The following is a 21,549-nucleotide window of genomic DNA, read 5'->3' on the forward strand; positions in this document are numbered from 1 at the left end:
AAGAATAATTTTTATTAATTCTAAAAAGCATACATTTTAGGATAAAATTAATAAGGAATACAAGGCATAAGGTGAAACAAAGTAGCTAGCTCGGGCTGGCAGGTAGGTTGAAATAAAAGAATAACGCGTCGCGATCCTCATCGGCGAGGACATGAGCCCTAACCTAGCTAACCTAGCTTTCACTAGCTATCTAAGCGATGACTACCCGAAAAAGAAAGGCAGAAAGAAACTCCGGGCTTTTTTGTCATAAATTGTTCATTACATCTTTTGTTTATTGTTTCAAGTCTTTCTTGTACAGTCACATAGTTATATAAGCTAATGTAAACATCACTGTTAATAATAAGTACGTGATTTCTTTTCTAAATAGTTCAAGGTCTTTCCCCCTTCATTTTTTATATATTATTTTACAGCTGACGATTTCTACACGAATACTAACATCAACATGAAAAGGATTTTGGATTTTACAATCAGCGAGCTCTGGGCGCACGAGGAGAGAAAGTAAGTCATATAGATTACAAGTACTATGTTTTTCTAAACTGTTATATGTTTGTACACACCGGACTTTTGGGTGATCGGTTTAGGCGCTCTCAACCCTTAGAAAATTTAAACGGCGATAGCCTAGTTGGGAGTGGAAGGGACTGTCGAGACGAATGTTCGTAGGTTCGAATCCCAATCACACACATCTGACTTTTCTATTATGTGTATTGTTTGTGAATTATCGCTTGCTAAATAAGGAAAACATCATGAGAAAAACTGCATACCCGAGAAATTCTGTAAGAATTTGAGGATATGTGAAGTGTACCAATCCAAAATTCTAACTCTAAGAGTAAAAAAATCGGGAATGATTGCTATTTGATACGTAGCTGACCCCCTCCAATTAATTTAATGTTTGGTTTCAGTTTTGTTGCTCACTGTAGTCTATATTTCAGGTTCACTTTCTCCGACATGCCGTATTTCTTCCATTGGTGGGCAAACAGAGATGGCACAGGTAAAAACTTATTTTATAATTAATTTAGAAACTTGACTGCCTTGGTGATATAGTTGTACTGCATGCGCGGTACGACAGGTCTCTGAAGTCCTGGGTTTGAATCCCGGGTCGGGTGAAGTGATATTTGGGTTTTTCTGCAGTATCAGCCCAGAGTCTGGAATTTGTGCTTGATATGGCGATAGGCTCGCCATCACATCATGGGACGGAACAAACTCGGCGAAAAGTGGGAGCCCTGGTTGCGCCTCTGCATACCTCTTCGGGGATAAATGCGTGACGTGTGAATTCTTGAAGCTTTATTCAAAATCACGCATTTTAAATGGAACTAATAAAATATGTATAATATTAAACTGGTGGTAGGATATATTGTGTATCCGCCCGGATAGCGACCGTACACAAGCTGTTAAAACTATAGTGGCACACGTGAGACGCGTTCCGGGATCTGTGTAACCAGTTCTAACATAATTGTGTCGACTGAGAGGTAATCATCTCTCGTCAGTTGACATTATATTGGACCTCTCCACTTACCACCAGGTGCAAAAGGTCACTATACCGTGCATTATCAAAAATCATGTACATTACTTATATGAAATAACTTTTATATCTATATATTTAAAAATGAATCCCTATTTCCCTTGGTCACGTCATCACGCGTGAACGGCTGGACCGATTTCACTATTTTTGTTTTGTTGTGTTTATTATTGTCAGGAGAAGGTTCTTATGAAAGAAAAAATTCAAAAAATTGCGCGGAAAATTAGAAAATTTAAGAAAACTTAACGAAAATATTGATTTTATATAACTTTCAATTGTTTGAAATAATTGTTAGCGATTGACAGAATGCGCGCTGCAAATTTATAGTTAAGACGGGAACGTCTGTCGGGTCAACTAGTTTAGTATAAAATATATTTACAATTGGACCGAGTTATGGCTAAATGTACTAACTATTTTTAAACAACATCTGTTGATTGTTGTTTGTTACAACTGAATTCACACATACATTTGTGTCATAAATAAATCTTGGCGAGTTTTGCTAAACACTAAAATATCACATTTTAATTAACATATAAATAAATTAGTTTTGAATAATTTTGATTGACATTTTACCACAAGTGGGTGTAATTATAACATTTTTAAAAAAAAGAATAGGTTTATTCGACTGTATTTTTTTGTTACCTCAGAACTTTTGGGTGAATCGATTTTGATGATTCTTTTTTTATTTTTCAAATATCTGTTGAATCTGCAGTGCAAATGTATGAAGTATGGGTACCACATGGGACGTTGTCACGGACACACAAATAATATAGATGACATCTTAGTATAACATGTGGGCTTTGAGTGGGTGATACAAGCAACAAAATAAAATTCATAGTTTTTTTTTATTGCTTTGAATGACGAGACGAGCTTGCCGTTCGCCTGATGGTAAGCGATACGACGATAAAGAGTAGAAACACCAACACCTTGAATTACAAAGTGTTAGGTATTCCACTGCGCTCGCCATCCTGAGACATATATTAAGTCTTATTATGTCCAGTAGTTACACTGGCTACAACGTCCTTCAAACCGGAACACAACAGTGACTACACACTGCTTGACAGAAATAGACATTGCGGTGGTACCTATCCAGGCGGACTCTCATATGAGAGACTTACCAATTCATGGTTTATTATTTGTTGCAGTGCGTCGCATGGTGTATCAGCTTCTCCGGCAAGGTCGACTGCACTTCGTCGGCGGCGGCTGGGGTATGGTTGACGAGGCCACAACTAATTATCACGCGGTGGTGGACCAGTTCACATATTCTTTGAGGTTACTTATGTCTTTTTTGTGTATCGGATCTTGCGAACTCCTCCCTTTTCTATTTGATTAATTTTGCTGCGGGATAATAACAGATTAGTGTTCTCTGAGTCTCGCCGAGCTTCACTGCTCGGTGTCATACAATGTCACTGCTGATCCTTACTGGAGTTGTAGTGGTGGGTATGGGCGGCAAAGTCTCTGTGTATCGGATCTTGTAGAAGCCTGCGAATGGGATACTGAAATCCCTTGACGACTGCAGGGACCTGGAGGAAAGTTGGGAAGAGATATCTTGTAGAGGGAAGTGTGGGGAAGGAAAGGAACCCTTGGGATTGGCGGAGGGGAGAGGGTGAAATGTTCGCGAGTGCTCATAGGCCTCAATATAAATTGCAACCATGAGGTATACACTGAAGTGTGTGCAAATATCCTCCTGTGCGGGCGGGCACGAGGTGTGGAGACCGAGCGCACAAGAATATAATGCTTTATTTATCACGTAGGCGAACATAGTTGCGCTTATGATAAGTCAACAAGAGAATGTTTTTATTATTACTTAAATAAAGTGGGTTATATTAGCCTGTTACCGCCATCTGCTGGACTAAGACCTCTCCAACTGACCGCCAAGCATCCCATTCTCGGTTTATCACATATTAATTTAATAAAAGTTATTTCAGAAGGTAATTATTTGCAAATGGCTGAGCCATTATATGAGGAATGCTTGAAATTAGTTACAATACTGGTGGTAGGTGTCTCATATGTGAGAGTCCGCCTGGGTAGGTACCACCGCAATGTCTATTTCTTCCGCCAAACAGTGTGTAGTCACTGTTGTGTTCTGGTTAGAAGGACATCGCAGCCAATGTAACTTCTGGGTATAAGAAGACTTAACATCTCATGTCTCAGGATGGCGAGCGCAGTGGAATACCAAACAATACTGTTATTCAAGGTGTTGGTGTTTCTACTGTTTATGGGCGGTCGTATCGCTTACCATCAAGCGAACGGCAAGGTCGTTTCGTCATTCAAGGCATTAAAATAAAACACTTATTGTAATTAGAGACGATATATGCATGAGAGAAGGTTGCCTAGTTATTGTAACAAAATTACGTCGCGCGGCTCGCAGTCGAGTACAAGCCTAGACAAGCAAAATTTTATTAAATCTTTGACGAGCTAGGTCAGTGATTTTAAAGTAGGTACTCATACTTATGGTGAGACGTGATCTCTGACTATGGGTCGCCTAAGACAGCTCATGGTCACTCAGCGAGCTATGAAGAGGGCCATGCTCAGTCTTTTTCTACGCGATCAAATCAGAAATGAAAAGATCCGTAGAAGAACGAAAGTCACCGACATAGCTCATTGGATTAGCAAGCTAAAGTGGCAGTGGGCACATAGTTGTAGTGTGTGTACTTAGTATATAAGCTATGTAACGTATTGTAATAAGTTAGTATAATGAGTGCAGTCAAATAAAGAACCTAAAACCATAAACACGTCTCAACATATATATCCATCCTTCCATTACATGGCGACCCTGCCAGTCGCGTCGGCGCAGCCTCGTGCTAGCGCGCGACGTGCAGTGAAATTATGTTAAATATTAATGAAGAAAAACTATATTTAAATGAAGATAGAAGATAGTAAGAAATAAAAAAACAATAAGAAGATAATGAAGAATTAAAATAAATATTATTAAGATATAGATATAAATTAAAATGAAGATTGAAATATGAAACTATTTAAGGAAGAAAACACATAGGAAGAACGAAAAATGAAGATAGAAAATTATATTAATTATTGAAGAAAGTAAATACTAATAAGCAAGAATGAAAAGTGAAGATTTAAGAAGAAAAATAATATGGAAGACATATTGAAAAAATAATTAAGAAGAAATATGATTAGCAAGTACATATTATATAAAAAATAATTAAGAAGAAGAAAAGAAATCAAGATGTTCGAGCGGTGTCCAGGGTAATCCCGGCCCAAGGAGTCCAGGGTATAGCCCGGCCCACCCAGCACGCAGCACCAGGCAACAGCCCAGCCGCATCGTCGAGCCACGCGCAAGTCTTCGAGCTGTCTTCATGAAGAATAAGCAGTTTATATCCTTTTTACATTTTTAAATTTTATTTTTGTTACACTTAATATGATAGACTCGTATATTAATTTACATAGAAAGCATATTTTTAAAAAGACTTTAGTAAACTATTTTTTTTTTTGCTATTTCAATAATTAAATTTTTTTTTTGTTCCTAAAAATTAATTTAAGTGAAAATGACAGAAAACTTTGATTTCGAAATTGCTCTAGAATTACTACCGGTTATGACAGGAAATGAAAAAATTACTAGACAATTAATTGATAATATTGAGTTTTACGGTAGCATCCTTAACGAAAGTTCAAAACAATTATTAAATAATTTTGTATTAAAAACTAGATTAACAGAACATGCTAAATATTCTTTAAAACAAAACTATTCTAATTTAGAATCATTATTAGAAGATATGAAAAGAAATTTATTGCCAAAGAAATCATTCATTGCTTTACAAAATCAACTTCTTAATTGCAGACAAGGAAATAGATCCATAAAAGTATTTGGCTCCGAAGTAGAAGGCCTTTTTACAGAATTAACTTACGCACAATGCGAGGGAGACCGTTCAAAATTAAATATACTTCGTCCTATAAACGAAAAATTTGCAATTGACTGCTTTAGAAATGGTCTAAATAACTACCGAATAAGTATAATAATAGCATCTAGACAATTCAGTTCGTTAGCGCAAGCCATTCAAACTGCAATAGACGAGAACATAATTTTTAAAAATAACAGTGTTTCCCATTATTATAGACAGAATAATTACTGTTCGAAATTTCAACCCATGTTTCACAATTATAATAATTTCTATAAAGTCACATCTTACAATAAATCAAACATAGATCATCCGCGCACCATATTAGCGCATCAAAACAAGGTGTCCAATAGCGAATGCATTTTGCAAGATCAGCAATCACCGCATAGCGACGTGTCAGAGTCCACCAGTTTAAATAATTACAACAGCAGCGTTATGAAATTTGACGCCGATGTTTGCACAGATGATCATAGCAAAGAACTTCACACAATTAACAATATTATAGAACCATTTGAATATAAAAAAGATTTAGTTGAGTCTACTCCGGAAATAAAAAATTATAAAGATGAAATTTCAATTATTCAGAAGCCACGAAACGAAAATGTTAATAAATTAAAAAAAGGGATAGTAAAGACATCTAAAGATATTGAATTGATTTTAGGGAATAATGTAGAGGATAGTAGTAAAAGAATAGTTAGATCAAATAAAGGGTTTTGTTTTTATGTGCCTTCGAATAAGAAATTGTATTTAGACTTAAAGTATTTAGAGATAGGTAAGAATTTTATAAAAGATATAGAAGTATTTTGTAGAAATAAAAATATTAAGGAATTGAAAATTATTAAGCATAGAAATAATAGAAAAGATATTAAGAAGTTTATAAGAGCGATAAGAAAATATAATATAGGATATCCAAGAATAAAAATAAATAATGAATTTATAAATATTATGAAAGTAAAGGAAGTAACAAGTAAATATAGTACGGGAAATGATGATGTGAAGAATAAAAATAAAGATATTAAAATGTTGACAAATGTTGAGACTAAGAATAATATGAAGAAAAAAGTAAAGTTTTTGAAGAGTATAGATAAATGGTCAAGTAAAATTATGTACAATATAAATGATGAGAATAATAAAGATATAGTACGTTATAAGATAGAAAGTGAAAGAAGTAATAAAGTATATTGTGTTGATGAAGAATACAAAGAAAAATATTTTTGTAAAAACTATGTGAAATATATGACAAGCGTTCTGTAGGTATAACATAAGTTTAGAATAAAGTATGTTTTGTGGTTACAACAAAAAAAGTTTATTTGCAGGATATAATGGATAATTGTTTTTTAAGTATCATGTGTTATTGTTCTACATTCATATTATATTAAAAATATAAGAATTTTATATAAGATAAAAAAATAAGAATGTGTAAACATTTTATTTTTTTTCCCAAAGGGGGAAGGTGTAGTGTGTGTACTTAGTATATAAGCTATGTAACGTATTGTAATAAGTTAGTATAATGAGTGCAGTCAAATAAAGAACCTAAAACCATCAACACGTCATCTTTCCATTACATAGTTCGCAGAACTGACGGTAGATGGGGCAAAAGAGTTCTTGAGTGAGGACCATGTACTTTCAAGCGCAGCGTTGGACGTCCACTTGCAACAGACGACTTGATAAAAGTCACAGGAACACGGAAGCAGGCCGTTTACGATATGTCTGTTTGGAAGCCTTTAGGGGAGGCCTATGTTCAGCGAACGTTATGTCGCCGATGATGTTCTTATGGTGACACACAGGTGACAAAGATCTTCGAGCCACCAGTAGACGTACTTACTAGAAAATCCATCACTCACTTTAGAAAAGTCAAAGGTGCGAGTTGTTGGGTGTTCAACCAGCGCACATTCACCCCGGCAATCCATGCCTCTCCCAACACTTCTTCTCTCGTACAGGAAGCTCAACGCAACATTCCTGGACTGCGGATTGCCCCTAGTTTCCTGGCAAGCGGACTCCTTCGGACACTCAAAGGAGATAGCTTCCATGATGGCGCTCATGGGGTTTGACGGCCATTTTATCAACCCCATCAGCTTTGATGATGAACTAGCGCGCATGAGGAGGAAAGGCATGGAATTCTTGTGGAGGGGCAATGATGATATTGGTAAGTTAATTTTGCATACATATTACCATGTCTTTTAGCCATTTCAGGTGGCAGAGAAAGAAAACATCCATATTTAGCTACATCAGGTCCTATAAAAACCTTTTAATATTTACCGGGCACCATGACTCCAGGCTAATAATAGAAAAACTCGATATCACTTCATCTAACTCGAGGATCGTCCAAGACCTTAGCAAGGCTAGTTTGTAACCAAAAAATTACCAAAACCACCCAAACAGAATGATCAAGGTACTGCTAGGAGGTTCTCCGTCGTTCTTTCTTCACAATACAATATTCGAAACCAGCAGATACATGACAAATTAAAGATTTTTATTTTATTGTAATCTCCAGGAGCTGAAACTGACATCTATACTCACAAACTCTTCGATGGCTACTGGTCCCCTCCAGGGTTCTGCTTTGGGACTACCTGCAACGACCCCCTGCTGGTCACGTCTGACACAATGTTCAAAAATGTTGAGGAGCGGGTGAGAAATATTTTTTTATATAGCAAACTGCAGTGAATGAGGTCCAAACAGGATCGACTGACGAGAGATGGTTGCACTTCTCCAGTCGACACAATTATGTCCGCCTGTTGGAACCGGATATAATATGGCAGGGTAACCTCACTACAGTTGATGGTAGTTGAATGAGGTCCAAGCCGACTGACGAGAGATGATTACTCCTCTCTAGTCGACACAAGCTGGTCTGTTTAAATCCGGATATACAGAGGTTGATCCCGGAGCGCGACTCATATGCACTATTATGATATTACACCTTGTGTACGGACACTATTGTTACGTGCTGGGGTTCCAGGTAGACAATGACAATACCGATTGTACTTAAAAAACAAAACTTTTATTACCACGAAAACACAAATAAAAATAGTAACACAAACACAGCAGTACGTGAATTAAAACTACACGGTCTGACGTGTTTTTTTTAATTCACGGGAAAGTAACTCCACTGCACCTGATGATAAGAGTGGGGTCCAATAGAATGTCGGCTAACGAGTGATTACCCCTCAGTCGACACAATTATGTTGGAACTGGATATACACAGATCCCGGAACGACACGTGTGCCACTATAGTTTTAACAGCTTGTGTACGGTCGCTATCCGGGCGGATATAAAACATATCCAGCATTTTACCTCTACTTGATCTTCAGGTGGATTTCTTCATAAAGTCGATGCAGCATCGCCAGTCTCCGTATTACGCCACGAAGAACGTGATGGTCATGATGGGAAAGAGAATGGGGTACTATGACGCCAGCGTGTGGTTTGCAAACATCGACAAACTGATCAAGTAAGTTGATTTGATAAAATAATAAATTATTGTGTATAAACGGCTTTAGTTCCTAATTTTTTTTTCTAGGCTTTAGTTTCCTAATAAAAACTAAAAGTTTTTTTAGAAATTACACGAGTTGAAGCGTGAGAGAAGACAGAACGTACAGTTTATGTTTTTAGAAGAAACCTATGCAGTCATAATAAATGACATTAGCAAGGACGTTGCGTTCATATTTCTTCATTATTGAACAGCCACAAATTGATCATCGAAATAAGTATTCGGATTTTATCGCGGTATTTTTATATTATAACTAGTTGACCCGACAGACGTTGTCCCGTCTTATATGAATTTGCAGCGCGCATTCTGTCCATCACTGACAGTTATTTCAAACAATTGACAGTTATATAAAATTAATATTTTCGTTAAGTTTTCTAATTTTCTGCGCAATTTTTCGATTTTTTTCTTTCATAAGAACCTTCTCCTGACAATAACAAACACAACAAAAAATGAGTAATCGGTCCAGCCGTTCACGCGTGATGGCGTGACCAAGGGAAATAGGGATTCATTTTTATATATATAAATTTCTACTGACGTTTCGAAGACTGCAGCCTTCATGGTCACGAGAGACTGAGGTGTTGGTCATCCGAAATTCAACCTTACATTATCTAGATCTCAGTATGTAATTAAGTAAATACCGTTGTTACAGTGAGGTGAACCAGAAGAGTTATTCTACTGGCGCGAACTTGCATCTCTTTTACTCGACCCCTGCTTGCTATTTGAAAGCTGTACATCGTGAGAAGTAGGTTATATAATCCATACATTTAGCTTGTTTACTATTACAAGTTTCTGTTACACAGGGTCATTTTGATGTTTTGTTAATAATTGAAACCACATACGTCTCTACATCTGCTAACATTATGTCCGACGCTTGAGGCAATCATATCCAAGCGACAAATATACCGAAAATGAATTATATAAATATTTTGCCGAGACTAATGTTCGCAGGTTCAAATCCCAAGGGCACACACCTCTGATTTTTCTAAAAAATTATGTGTGTATTCTTTATGAATTATCGCTTGCTTTAACGGTGAAGGAAAACATCGTGAGGAAACCTGCATACCTGAGAAGTTCTTTATAGGAATTTCGAGGGTGTGTGAAGTCTACCAATCCGCACTAGACCAGCGTGGTAGACTGAGGCCTAATCCCTCTCAGTAGTAGAGGAGGCCTGTGCTCAGCAGTGGGACAGTATATAATACAGGGCTGATATTATTATTATATTAAATATTTTGAATCAATATGTTTTTGCGTCATTTGATCTAGGTATTGTAGGTGTAGGACAATTTTAATATCATTAAACTATCTTTGGAAAAGAAAAAGTTGAATTGTTATGAATTTTCATATTAAAATCAAAACTTTAAATCATTCTACTTGAAAATTTACTGATTGTCGCTTAGATATGATTGCGTGCCAACGAATAACGAATGTTAACATAAAAAATCTCGGTTTTACTATTCTGTTTTTGCGGCCATTTTGTAGTTTAGTGCGAGTATGGTGTGTGTGAGTGTATTTCTGACTGTAAGTGTGATGTTGCCGCGACGAATTATCTTAGAGTAGTAATAGAGGCTTTAGGGCACGTAAAATTTAAATTGCTTTTTATTAATATTTATTGTGTTGGAAACTTACTTTTTTTATTTTAAATCTAGGGTTTAAATAACTTATTATAATCAGTTATTTTCAAGAAGATAAACGCATAGTTATATGTAGTAACGGAGTATCAAAATGACCCTGTATTTGAATTGCTTTTGCTCGCATCTTTGCCCGCGTGGAGTTTCCCGTGATAGAAATACATATAAATACAATCCATACCAAATTTCATCGAAATCTGTTGAGTAGTTTTTGAGTTTATCACGATCAGACAGACAGATGAGATGGGGACTTTGTTTTATAATATTTTTTTAGATTTTTTTAAGTGGAACGATTCTGTTATAACATGAATAAATTTGCACCGTTTTTAGTATTAGTCATAGCGTGACATACCTATAGCCTTCTTCGATAAATGGGCTATCCAACACTAAAACATTTTGTTCATTCGAACCAGTATTTCCTGAGATTAGCGCATTCAAACAAACTCTTCAGTTTTATATAATAGTATAGATAGTTAATAAAATTAAGTAAGTTTCATTACATTTTTAAATGCCGTTGCTGTGCCCAGGTCTCCTGGAATTACATTGTATTGTCCGTTTTTACCCTAATTTCTTTTTTGTGTTTGTATTTTTTGCATTCTCTGTTTGCTTGTAATCGGTTGTGCAACTTATTCTAACCAAGCGTGTAAGTTTTATATTTTTTGTAAAATTGTTATAACTGTAAGCAAACCTAAATAAATAAATAAATTGTAACAGTCCGTACATCGTCGATATTAAAGAAAAATCTAATATGTGGAGTCTTATAAGATCAATAGAAGTCAAATCAACAGTTTTTAGAATCGTCTGTATGGATTGTACACGCATCATGCAAAAACTAGTGCATAGAATTGAATACAGTTTTCACCGATGCTAGAAGTCTAACTTAAAATAAATGCATATTATTCGAGGAAATATAAGCAAGACTTTAAAACAGAAACTGTTTTGTACGGGCGAAATTGCGAGCAAAAGTTGGTAGATGTAGTAGACGATTTAATTCCATCCCTAGGCTTACTAAGCCGTCCAGGTTGCTCCGGTGAAAGCCATCGCGGGTATTGGTTGGTATGCCGGTGGTATACAGGGGTTAAGGACTCGATCCCATGGTCGCTCGGATGCTATACTCCTGAGACATTGGGCCGTAAGACCGGTGAGGCGACCATTACCGTTCCACTGAACCCCGTGGTGGTAACGATAACGCGTTTTTTCCCCACGAGAAAAAAAGGCTTACTAAGTCAGTCTAGCTACCTATTTATATGTTTTCAGCCCTCAGTTAGAGACTAAACAGGACGACTTCCTTCCCCTGGCGTATGACAAGTTCTCTCACGCGACGGGCATGTACACTTCACGACCTACTCTCAAATACGTCGCCAGAGAGGGACATCTCTACTTACTGGTCAGTTATTTGTAACTGGTTTATCTAATTGAGGTTAAAATCCCTCTTTAGTTCTTTATTTTGTCTCCTATGCTATGGAGGGAAGTCGACAATTAACATTACAAACTCCTTTCTATCTTTCTATTTGATTCAGAGCTCAATATTCGAAAACTCGAAATGGCAGTCCATTTTCAAAATTTAAAATAAAATAACTCGGGCATTGTTCGCAAATACATACAGGAAATAAGTAGATTGCCCCTTAGTCTTGCGATTGTCGATGCTATTTTTTGTTATTAAATACGATATTGTATAATAAATTTTGTATAAAATTTTATTTGTATAAAAAAATATACAATTTAGTATTCTTTAAGACTCGCCGCTTCACCGCTCGGTGTCAAACGCGTGCCACTGTTGATCCTTATAGGTGTTGTAGTGGATGTGAAGGCGGCAAAGTCTCGCGAATAATTTCTTAAAAAAACAAGCTTAAGGCGATACCTCAAGGTCCATTTTCATACATTTTGTTTCACCTTTAATCTGGGTAACTAAACAAGTATTGGCAAGTAAAGAATTTAAATTCACGTCTAGTTAGTGATTAGTTCTCGCAGTCTGAAGAAAAACGTAAAAATAATTAATATGCATGGATATTTCGGCCTTCAAAATTTCGTCATATTAAATTGTAAAGGCCGAAATATCCATGATTATTAATTATTTTTACGTTTTTCTTTCAACTGCGAGAACTAATCACTAACTAGACGTGAATTTAAATGCTTTACTTGCCAATACTTGTTTAGTTACCCAGATTAAAGGTGAAACAAAATGTATGAAAATGGACCTTGAGGTATCGCCTTAAGTTATTTTTAAAGAGTAAGATTATATAGAGCAGACATTGAAAAAATTGGCATACAAAAATTTTGCGCTTATGGGATGGTTACTCTGTCTACCTTGAAATAGCAAAATACTAATGTAAAATACTTCATATTGTTTCCATATTGTGATGTACACGCTTTAATACGCCTATTAGCATATTTTTTGTAAGTATATTTTTCCGACGACCTGGTGAGGGTCGCCGAAGTCCGATGGATGAGGGCGGCCCAGAACCGGTCCCTGTAGCGCTCAATGGAGGCATATCCAGCAGTGGACGATTCCTTTCTGAAATGATGACGATGATGATGTTTTTCTGTATTAAATTATTTAAGGACGCTGTGACATCTTGTTACACGGACATTTCAAATAAGACAGCAACTTATTACCAATTAGTTATAACTTTAGAACACAAATATGGTCCTGAAGTCCAGTCTATATTGTTTAATGTCTTTAGTTTTTTTTTTTATTTGATTTTGTTGATGCTTTGTCATGGCGACTGTGTGCATTCAGACACTACACACGCACCATAAGAATGCATGGTACACGCCAGCTGTAGTTAATCGACCTGTAAAGGAACGATAAATAACGAATACACTCTTATATATTTTATTATTTCCAGGTCGCAAAGCAGCTGCAACTTTTTGCTAGACTTTGGAGTAATAACAAAATATTTGAAGATCTAAATTGGATCGTAGGTGAGTTTCCCGCTCCAACATGAGATTTATAATCAAAATCAACCAATCACAAATCATTTGTAAGCGTGTCAAGAAAATACTTTGTTCTGATTGGTCTATATTCTCGATTGAAAAATTGATTGGTTTCTTCAAATATATCGTGGCGTTACTTTAATGTTTTTTAAACTTGGTAACCTTCATTGACTCAGGGTGACCAGCGTAGTGCAATAGAAAAAAAGATAAAAATAAGCTTATAACATAATGTCAGCCCTGTATTATATACTGCCCCAGTGCTGCACGGGCCTCCTCTACTATTGAGAGAGATTAGGCCTTAGCCCACCACGCTGTATGGCGGGCAGACTTCACACTACCTCAAAATTCTTATAGCGAAGTTTTCAGTTATGCAGGTTCCCTCACTATGTTTCCCTTCACAGTCAACTAAGCGATAATTCACACACACACATGATTTTAGAAAAGTCTGAGGTGTGTGCCCTTGGGTTTTGAACCAATCAACTAGGCTATCGCCGCTTGTAATTCTGCACTGTTAGTTCCGGTTTGAAAGACATTGTAGCCAGTGTAACTACTGGACATAATGAGACTTCACATCTCATGTCTCAGGATGACGAGCGCAGTGAAAACACTTTGAAAACACTCAAACACTTTGTAATTTAAGGTGTTGGTGTTTCTACTGTTTATGGGCTTACCATCAGGTGAACGGCAAGCTCGTCTCATCATTCAAAGCAATAAAAAAACTTCAAGCTGGTACTGAGTATAAAAATCATAACAACAAAATCATTTTGTAGGAGTATTCCAAGACCACAATATAATATCAGGTGCTCTGAGAGAGTATGTTAAAGATTACTACATGGAGAAAATGGAGAGAGCTGTGCAAAAAGCAACTTTGCTGTTCAAACAGGCTTTCAAGTAAGTAGTGACGTCACTTATATTAACTCGCGGGCGTGCGAGAGAGATAGCGAGAGATTTCCTTTAAGCACGCATTCTTATGCAAATTAGACCTTGAGTACCGAATTCTTGCTTATGCCAATAAGACCTTACGTACTCATATTTTCTATTTATTTTAGTAGTGTTCTATTTTATAAATGACGCGACGTGTTCATTCTGTAATTACTCCAAAGAAGGGTCATCAGTTCGTCGTATTTTTTTTTATATTTCTCATCGATTTTATTACCCCGTGGCTCGATTAAAGTGTTTTTTTCTTTCGTTGATTTCGTACAGCTTCGGAATGCTCACATTTTAATTTCATTAGATGGATAGCAGTATTCTTTTCCGGAAAATCTTAGTAAGAAATTCATTCATAATAATCCGCATTCAAGAAGGCACGGCAAAATGATCGACGACGGAACGCCCCGACCTGTTCCACCGCGCGTTGTAAAAAAAATATTTTCCAAAGGTGTCCGGGAAAAAATTCATATTTCGGAAAATGTCCGGGATTTATACTGTGTTTATCCGGCGTTTGCAATTTAGGTGATGGCAGCCCTAGTATAGGGCCTTAGACTTCGGAAATGAAGAAAGCTCCATAAAATGAAATAGGATTTAGATGATTCTTTGTGTTACAAATTTACGTCAACTTAAATCTATAGAAAGATATAAAAAAAAATACTTTATTCATCATGTAGGCAAAAATAGTTGCACTTATGATAAGTCAAGGTACATGAGAATATTTAATTATTACTTAAGGCGATACCTCAAGGTCATTTCATACATTTTGTTTCACCTTTAATCTGGGTAACTAAACAGTAGTAAAGAATTTAAATTCACGTCTAGTTAGTGAGTTAGTTCTCGCAGTTGAAAGAAAAACGTAAAATAATTAATAATCATGGATATTTCGGCCTTTAAAATTTAATATGACGAAATTTTAAAGGCAGAAATATCCATGATTATTTTTACGTTTTTTCTTCAACTGCGAGAACTAATCACTAACTAGACGTGAATTTAAATTCTTTACTTGCCAATACTTGTTTAGTTACCCAGATTAAAGGTGAAACAAAATGTATGAAAATGGACCTTGAGGTATCGCGTTAATTAAAGTAGCTTATATAAACAAAGACAATTTATATTGAAAATAAAACAAATGAAAAATAAAGGAAACAAAGAAGCCAGCTCGGGCTGGTAGGAAAGAAGAAATAAAATGAAATGATTCACATATCCCTTTCCTTAGTCGAAAACAACACGGTTTTACTTTACGTTAAAAAAAATGTTAAAAGTTGTTAAAAAAAAGTGTTTTCGACTAATTTAATATGTCTCGCGTAAGTTTTAATAATATTATATCCCTTTCCTTATAAAAAATGCGCACTGCGAAGTGACAGTGCCGGCGAGCAGTTGCTAACCTCTCTGAAGACAGTGAACAAGTGACAAAGCAGGCCTGTACTCAGCAGTGAGTTGATACGGGTTCCTACTAAATACTATACTTTAAAGAATGTACCCTATTGTTTTAGCAAGCTGAGGAAGAGTTCGCTATACACGTTGTATCACAGATGCTCGTTCAACATTTCGAGTTGTAACAACACAGAATCGAGGCAAAGTTTTGTAAGTATTTTTTTTTTTATACGAACATGGCCGAATGTCCCCACTGCACTGATGGTAAGTAAAGTGAGGTCCAAAAGAATCAATCAATCAAAGTGTGCCTGAATTGGGCAGTGCCCCGTGGCAATTCATAGCCTCTGCCTACCTATGGAAAAGAAGCGTGATATTATGTACGTATTTTCGTGAAGTTATGAGTACATTTATTTGTAACCGCAAGCTATCACTAATTTTGACTATTTTTTCTTTTTCTTTTCTTTTTTTTTGAGCTGCCAATTTAAACAATACTGTCCTTTGACCTGAGCTTCGCCCTCTTGGTAGTTTTTCCGGGATAAAATGTAGCCTGTAGCATCAGCAGTAGTTTGAAAGACTTCAAAATCAGTTCAATAGTTTCAAAGATTAAACCCCACAAATAAAGTTTTCCAGACATTTTTTCTCATAGACCACTTTCAAAATTTAGCTGGTTCCTCTTAACCTTCTGCAGCTACATTTTTACATGTCACAGTCGCTCAGCTTCTTAAAATATTATGTACCTACATGGATAGTTGAAGTTAAGCTAACATTCTAGTTCTTTAATATCAAAACCAGATACATTTTCATGGAATAATGAATCTCTTTTGATTACGCCAACATAGACCCCCGTCGACCTTGGTAATCAATGGTTGACTTTGGTAATCAATGGTATAGTTTATATTGTTTTTTAGATTGTAATTTATAACCCGCTTGCATGGAACGTAACAATTCCAGTCAGATTACCGATTCAGAACGTGAAGTATGATGTCTGGGATCCTAATCGTGAGTATACTTTTTTTATCATCATTTAAACTTCCCACACAGATGACAGATGACCTGATAAAAGTAGAAGGTCGCTGGATGCGGACCGCTTCCAATAGGTTGATCTGGAAATTTAGAGGAGGCCTATGTTCAGCGGTGGACACTGCAGCTGCATGATTTCGCCTTAGAGTGTCTTAACATTATTATGAAACTTTGTGAAGTCTGTCTCAATTACTTATAATTTAACTGGAGTTTGCTATCTCACTCGATGGTAAAAGTTACGCTGGCCGTTACAGCTGTTTCGATATCTTGTAAATCTTGTGAGTGCGCCGGCCGAAGCGTTTTATTTTTGTACTAAGTACTAGTAATGTTGTTTAATAAAATGTCATTGAGTTTTTTGTTTTTTCAACTATAATTCTTTTCAATATTATTACATTTGTTTTTATGTAAAGCAATTTAAATAATAGTAATAACAAATATTAATAAATCTATGTTTCATTAGAAAAAACTAAACGCACCAATAACAATACTCATTCGATCCTCCGATAGATTAAACTCATGGATAAGGTATTCTTATCTATCTTAGTTTACGGAAACACAGATAACGACTGTCTACACTGGTTTAAATGGAATACAGTCCATATTGTATGATTCATGATTTTGGGTTTTCAGTGAAAGAAATCACCACTTCAACGATAAGAATTCCTCAACCAGTTCTAGATATACCGGAGAGGCGAGCTGTAGCGGAACACGAATTAGTTTTCCTAGCAGACCTACCTCCTTTGGGTTTCAAATCGTACTTCCTAAGAAAGCAAGGTCGCCAACAAAGATCGATAATAAAGAAAATCAAAAACACAAATAAGAAATACTTGATTCGACAAACAAGTAACCTGGATATAGATGATGACTCCTTGTTGAACGTCAAAGATGATTATTTCTATGCTGAAGACGTAACAGAGAAACCTGGAGCTAAAATTGAGTTTGCCAATGTAACCAAGACTGGAGGGAGGAATTTTGGAGTCATCCTCACTCCAAAACCAAGGGTAGAAAGTACTACAGTTCGTAACATAACGAAAGACGAGGTATTTTATCATTACGATGAAGTAACTGAGAGAATAGAGGAAACAACAGTGATTGTAACTGAGGCAGTGACGACAACTAAACCGAAAATAATGAGAAAATCTGAAGATACCTCGGAGGATTCTAAAGATACGTTTATTTCTAATAAGGTAAAAATGACTTTTAATATCAGCCCTTTATTATATACTGTCCCAATGCTATGCACAAGCCTCCTCTACTACTGAGAGGGATTAGACCTTAGTCCACCACGCTGGTCTAGTGCGGATTGGTAGACTTTACACACGCTCAAAATTCCTATAGAGATCTTCTCTTTTTTCCCGAGAGCACACCCCTCTGACTTTTCTAAAGTTATGAGTGTATTCTTTGTGAATTATCGCTTACTTTAACGGGGAAGGAAAACATCATGAGGAAACCTGCATACCTGAGAAGTTCTCTATAAGAAATTTGAGGATGTGTGAAATCTACCAAACCGCACTAGGCCAGTGCGTTGAACTAAGGCCTACTCCCTCTAGAGAAGGCCCGTGCCCAACAGCGGGACAGTATATAATACAGAACTGATATTATTATTTTTTAATTTCAGTACATCCGCATAGATCTAGACTCGTTCAGAAAAATAACAAAAATGACGCTCTCCAATGGAGTTTCCATTCCCCTGGACATCCAATTCTTCTTCTACCCATCAGACCAGCCCATGGAGATGGGGAGAGCTGATAAAAAGAAACCAGGGGCTTACATATTCCGGCCATTGGATACAAAACCAGAACCGATTTTAGACTATTTGGATACAAAGGTCTATAAAACAGAAGTCGTTGAGGAAATACATTGTGTATATTCGAATTATACTTCTTTTGCGATGAAACTTTATGTGGAAAGACCTTATGTGGTGTTAGATTGGCTTGTAGGGCCTATACCGGGTCAAGATGGTATTGGTAGAGAAGTTTTTATCAGGTAAGTCCTGTTATAATTCATAATTAAGTTAATTTTTTATTGCTTTGAATAACGAGACGAGCTTGCCGTTCTGATGGTGAGCGATACGATCCATAAACAGTAGAAACACCAATACCTTGAATTACAAAGTATTGTTTGGTATTCCACTGCGCTCGCCATCCTGAGACATGAGATGTTAAGTCTTATGTCCAGTAGTTACACTGGCTACAATGTCCAAACCGGAACACAACAGTGACGACACACTGCTTGGCGGTAGAAATAGACATTGCGGTGGTACCTACCCAGACGGACTCTCATATATGAGAGACCTACCACCACTAAGCCATCCTATGTATCTATTGGACTCCAAAACGGCTAGAGCAATTTTTACATATTTCAGGAAATCCTCAGTTTTGCCCACCGGGTGGTGATCGCAAAGAGAATTATAATGGTGATCGTGTGAAGTTTGATATCTTACGTAGTATTTGTATTCTCTTTGGTTTGATATGTTTGTTCTGAGTAACTATAATAGTTATCTAGCTATAGATAATTAACTCGTGCGAAGCCTGCGGAGGTTATAATACATTTTTTTAGGTACACAACGGATTTGGAGAACGAAGGAGTTTTTTATACAGACGCTAATGGACGACAGACTATAAAAAGGATAAGAAATATTCGGCCAACTTATGAACCAGTGAATATGGACGCAATACCAGGTATAGACTAATTATGTTTGGAGTTTTAGTGTTATTGGTTAAGTAGGAGTAAAGATGTGTAATAAAATAAAAAAAAAAGATAAAGATATTTCGAATTCATATGTATCAAAATTATTAGGTAGGTATATAGCTTATAGTAAGGTACGGGATAGAACAATTTATTTTAAAGATGCATAATAGGCAAAGGTAGTAAAGAACATACACCCTAAGATAAACTCAATAAAGTTTTATAGTGTTGTTTTCTTTTATTTAATTAGAAAATTTCTTTTCTAGATTATGATGTTTTTAATAATTATTATAATATTTTTTAAGACAAGAAGTTTTATATTCAGTGCATTTCAGAGTATGGTTTAATTATAATTTTAATCCATTTATTGAGTCACTCGCCTACGTTTGGAAACAGTATGTGTTTTTTTCAATTTTTATACATATCACAGGTAACTTCTACCCGGTAACATCAAAAATACACATAGAAGACCCAAAAAAGAACATACGATTCTCAATTTTTAACGATAGGACCCAAGGAGGTTCGTCATTACATGATGGTGAGATTGACCTTATGGTCCACAGAAGAGTATTTACTGACGACACTGGAACCCAAACATGGCTGAATGAGACTGAATTTGGCCATGGAATTATAGTTAGGGGCCAACATGTTTTATATCTTTCTAAGGCTGATTATAAGCAGAATAAAATTTATGAAAAGATTTTGGCCAAAGAATTAGCTTATCCACCTCCTATCTTGGTTTCAACAGATAGTCCATACGGATATTACTCAAAAACAAAATGGGAAACGGAGGTCAATGAATTTACAGCGATAAAAAACAAACTGCCTTTAGGAATTCATCTTTTAACCACAGAAGAATGGAATTCTGGAACATTGTTATTAAGACTAGAGAATTATTTAGAAAAATCTGATACTATCAAAAGTGGAGTTAAAACTGTGTTTATCAAAGATTTGTTTGTGAATATAAAAATTAATGATGTACAGGAAACCACGTTAAGCGCCCATTTGTGGCTGAAAGATTGGTCGCCTTTGATTTGGAACAAAAAAGGAAAGTTTGTTAAGAACTTTAATAATTTTTATGGTGACTTCAATGGCACTTCGGAGTATTGTGAAGATGAAGAAGTTAAGAAGTTTGAAGAAGTGAATTTTGAGAAAGGAATAGTTTTGAATCCACAACAAATAAGAACTTTTGTCGTCTCGTTTAATTATACTGGTATTAAAATTGGAAATGTTCTATAAAAATTGTTTTATTTTGTCTCTAAGCTAAATTACTTTATAACATCTACGCAACTACTAAATAGGCTCATTTTTCATATCTTAAACAACAATGGATTTTATACAAAATTAATTAAGAAGCCGACCTGCGAGCCAAAGGTAATTATTATTCAAGATTCAAGATTCTTTATTTGTCAAACATGAGTATACACACAAAGCATGCAAGTTGTTCAGTATTATACTTATATATAAAATGATCCGTCATGTTTGGCTTTTATGGCATACAAATTATTATTTTTTGTTTTTTGTTAATCTCCACTTACAATTCAATATAAGTTTGTTGTAATATATAATTACCTACATGTCAAACACACTGGAATTATATAAAACTAGCTTTTGCCCGCGGCTCTGCCCGCGTTATAAAGTTTTTCAGGCTGAAGTTTTCCGTTATAAAAGTCATGCTATATATTTTCCCGGGAGGCCATGTTCTTCCCAGGGTCTCTAACTGTCTCAATACCAAATTTCATCTTAATGCGTTGGGTAGTTTTTGAGTTTAATACGTTCAGGCAGACAGATGCAGCGGGGGACTTTATTTTACAATATATTTTTGTAGAACATTTTAAGAGGAACAATCCCGTCATACGTCATTGTTGCATAACTGTAACCGTTTACGCAGCGCACGCAACGGAAGCTCTCACAACTTATAAATTTTCCCCGTTTTGCAACATGTTTCATTACTGCTCCGCTCCTATTGGGTATAGTGTGATGATATATAGCCTATAGCACTCCACGAACATAGGGCTATCCAACACAAAAAGATTTTTTCAGTTCGAACTGGTAGTTCCTGAGATTAGCCATTACTGCTCCGTTCTTATTGGGTATAGCGTGATGATATAT

At 36.0% G+C, this 21,549-nt stretch overlaps 1 protein-coding gene across 1 annotated transcript; it reads left to right on the forward strand.

Annotated features, from left to right (window-relative positions):
• The first annotated feature begins 418 nt into the window (after positions 1–418).
• On the forward strand, positions 419–20,679 carry LOC115451563 (lysosomal alpha-mannosidase). The gene is made up of 16 exons (XM_037447171.1): positions 419–498; positions 930–988; positions 2,662–2,788; positions 7,317–7,522; positions 7,871–8,004; positions 8,685–8,821; positions 9,510–9,602; positions 11,746–11,875; positions 13,338–13,413; positions 14,196–14,316; positions 15,849–15,939; positions 16,638–16,728; positions 17,380–17,936; positions 18,368–18,735; positions 19,309–19,430; positions 19,868–20,679. Exons 1-16 carry the CDS (start codon positions 443–445, stop codon positions 20,674–20,676), a joined length of 3,177 nt encoding a protein of 1,058 aa, XP_037303068.1. The 5' UTR covers positions 419–442; the 3' UTR covers positions 20,677–20,679.
• The last annotated feature ends 870 nt before the right edge of the window (positions 20,680–21,549 follow it).

The sequence above is a fragment of the Manduca sexta genome, unplaced genomic scaffold (assembly GCF_014839805.1).
Source record: "Manduca sexta isolate Smith_Timp_Sample1 unplaced genomic scaffold, JHU_Msex_v1.0 HiC_scaffold_63, whole genome shotgun sequence".
NCBI lineage: Eukaryota > Metazoa > Arthropoda > Insecta > Lepidoptera > Sphingidae > Manduca > Manduca sexta.

Excerpts from the sequence above, each read along its gene's own strand:
- LOC115451563 (XM_037447171.1), top strand. The coding sequence starts at position 443 with ATGAAAAGGATTTTGGATTTTACAATCAGCGAGCTCTGGGCGCACGAG. Across the intron at positions 8,822-9,509 it reads AACATCGACAAACTGATCAA|TGAGGTGAACCAGAAGAGTT; the intron begins GTAAGTTGATTT and ends CCGTTGTTACAG. Across the intron at positions 19,431-19,867 it reads GAATATGGACGCAATACCAG|GTAACTTCTACCCGGTAACA; the intron begins GTATAGACTAAT and ends TACATATCACAG.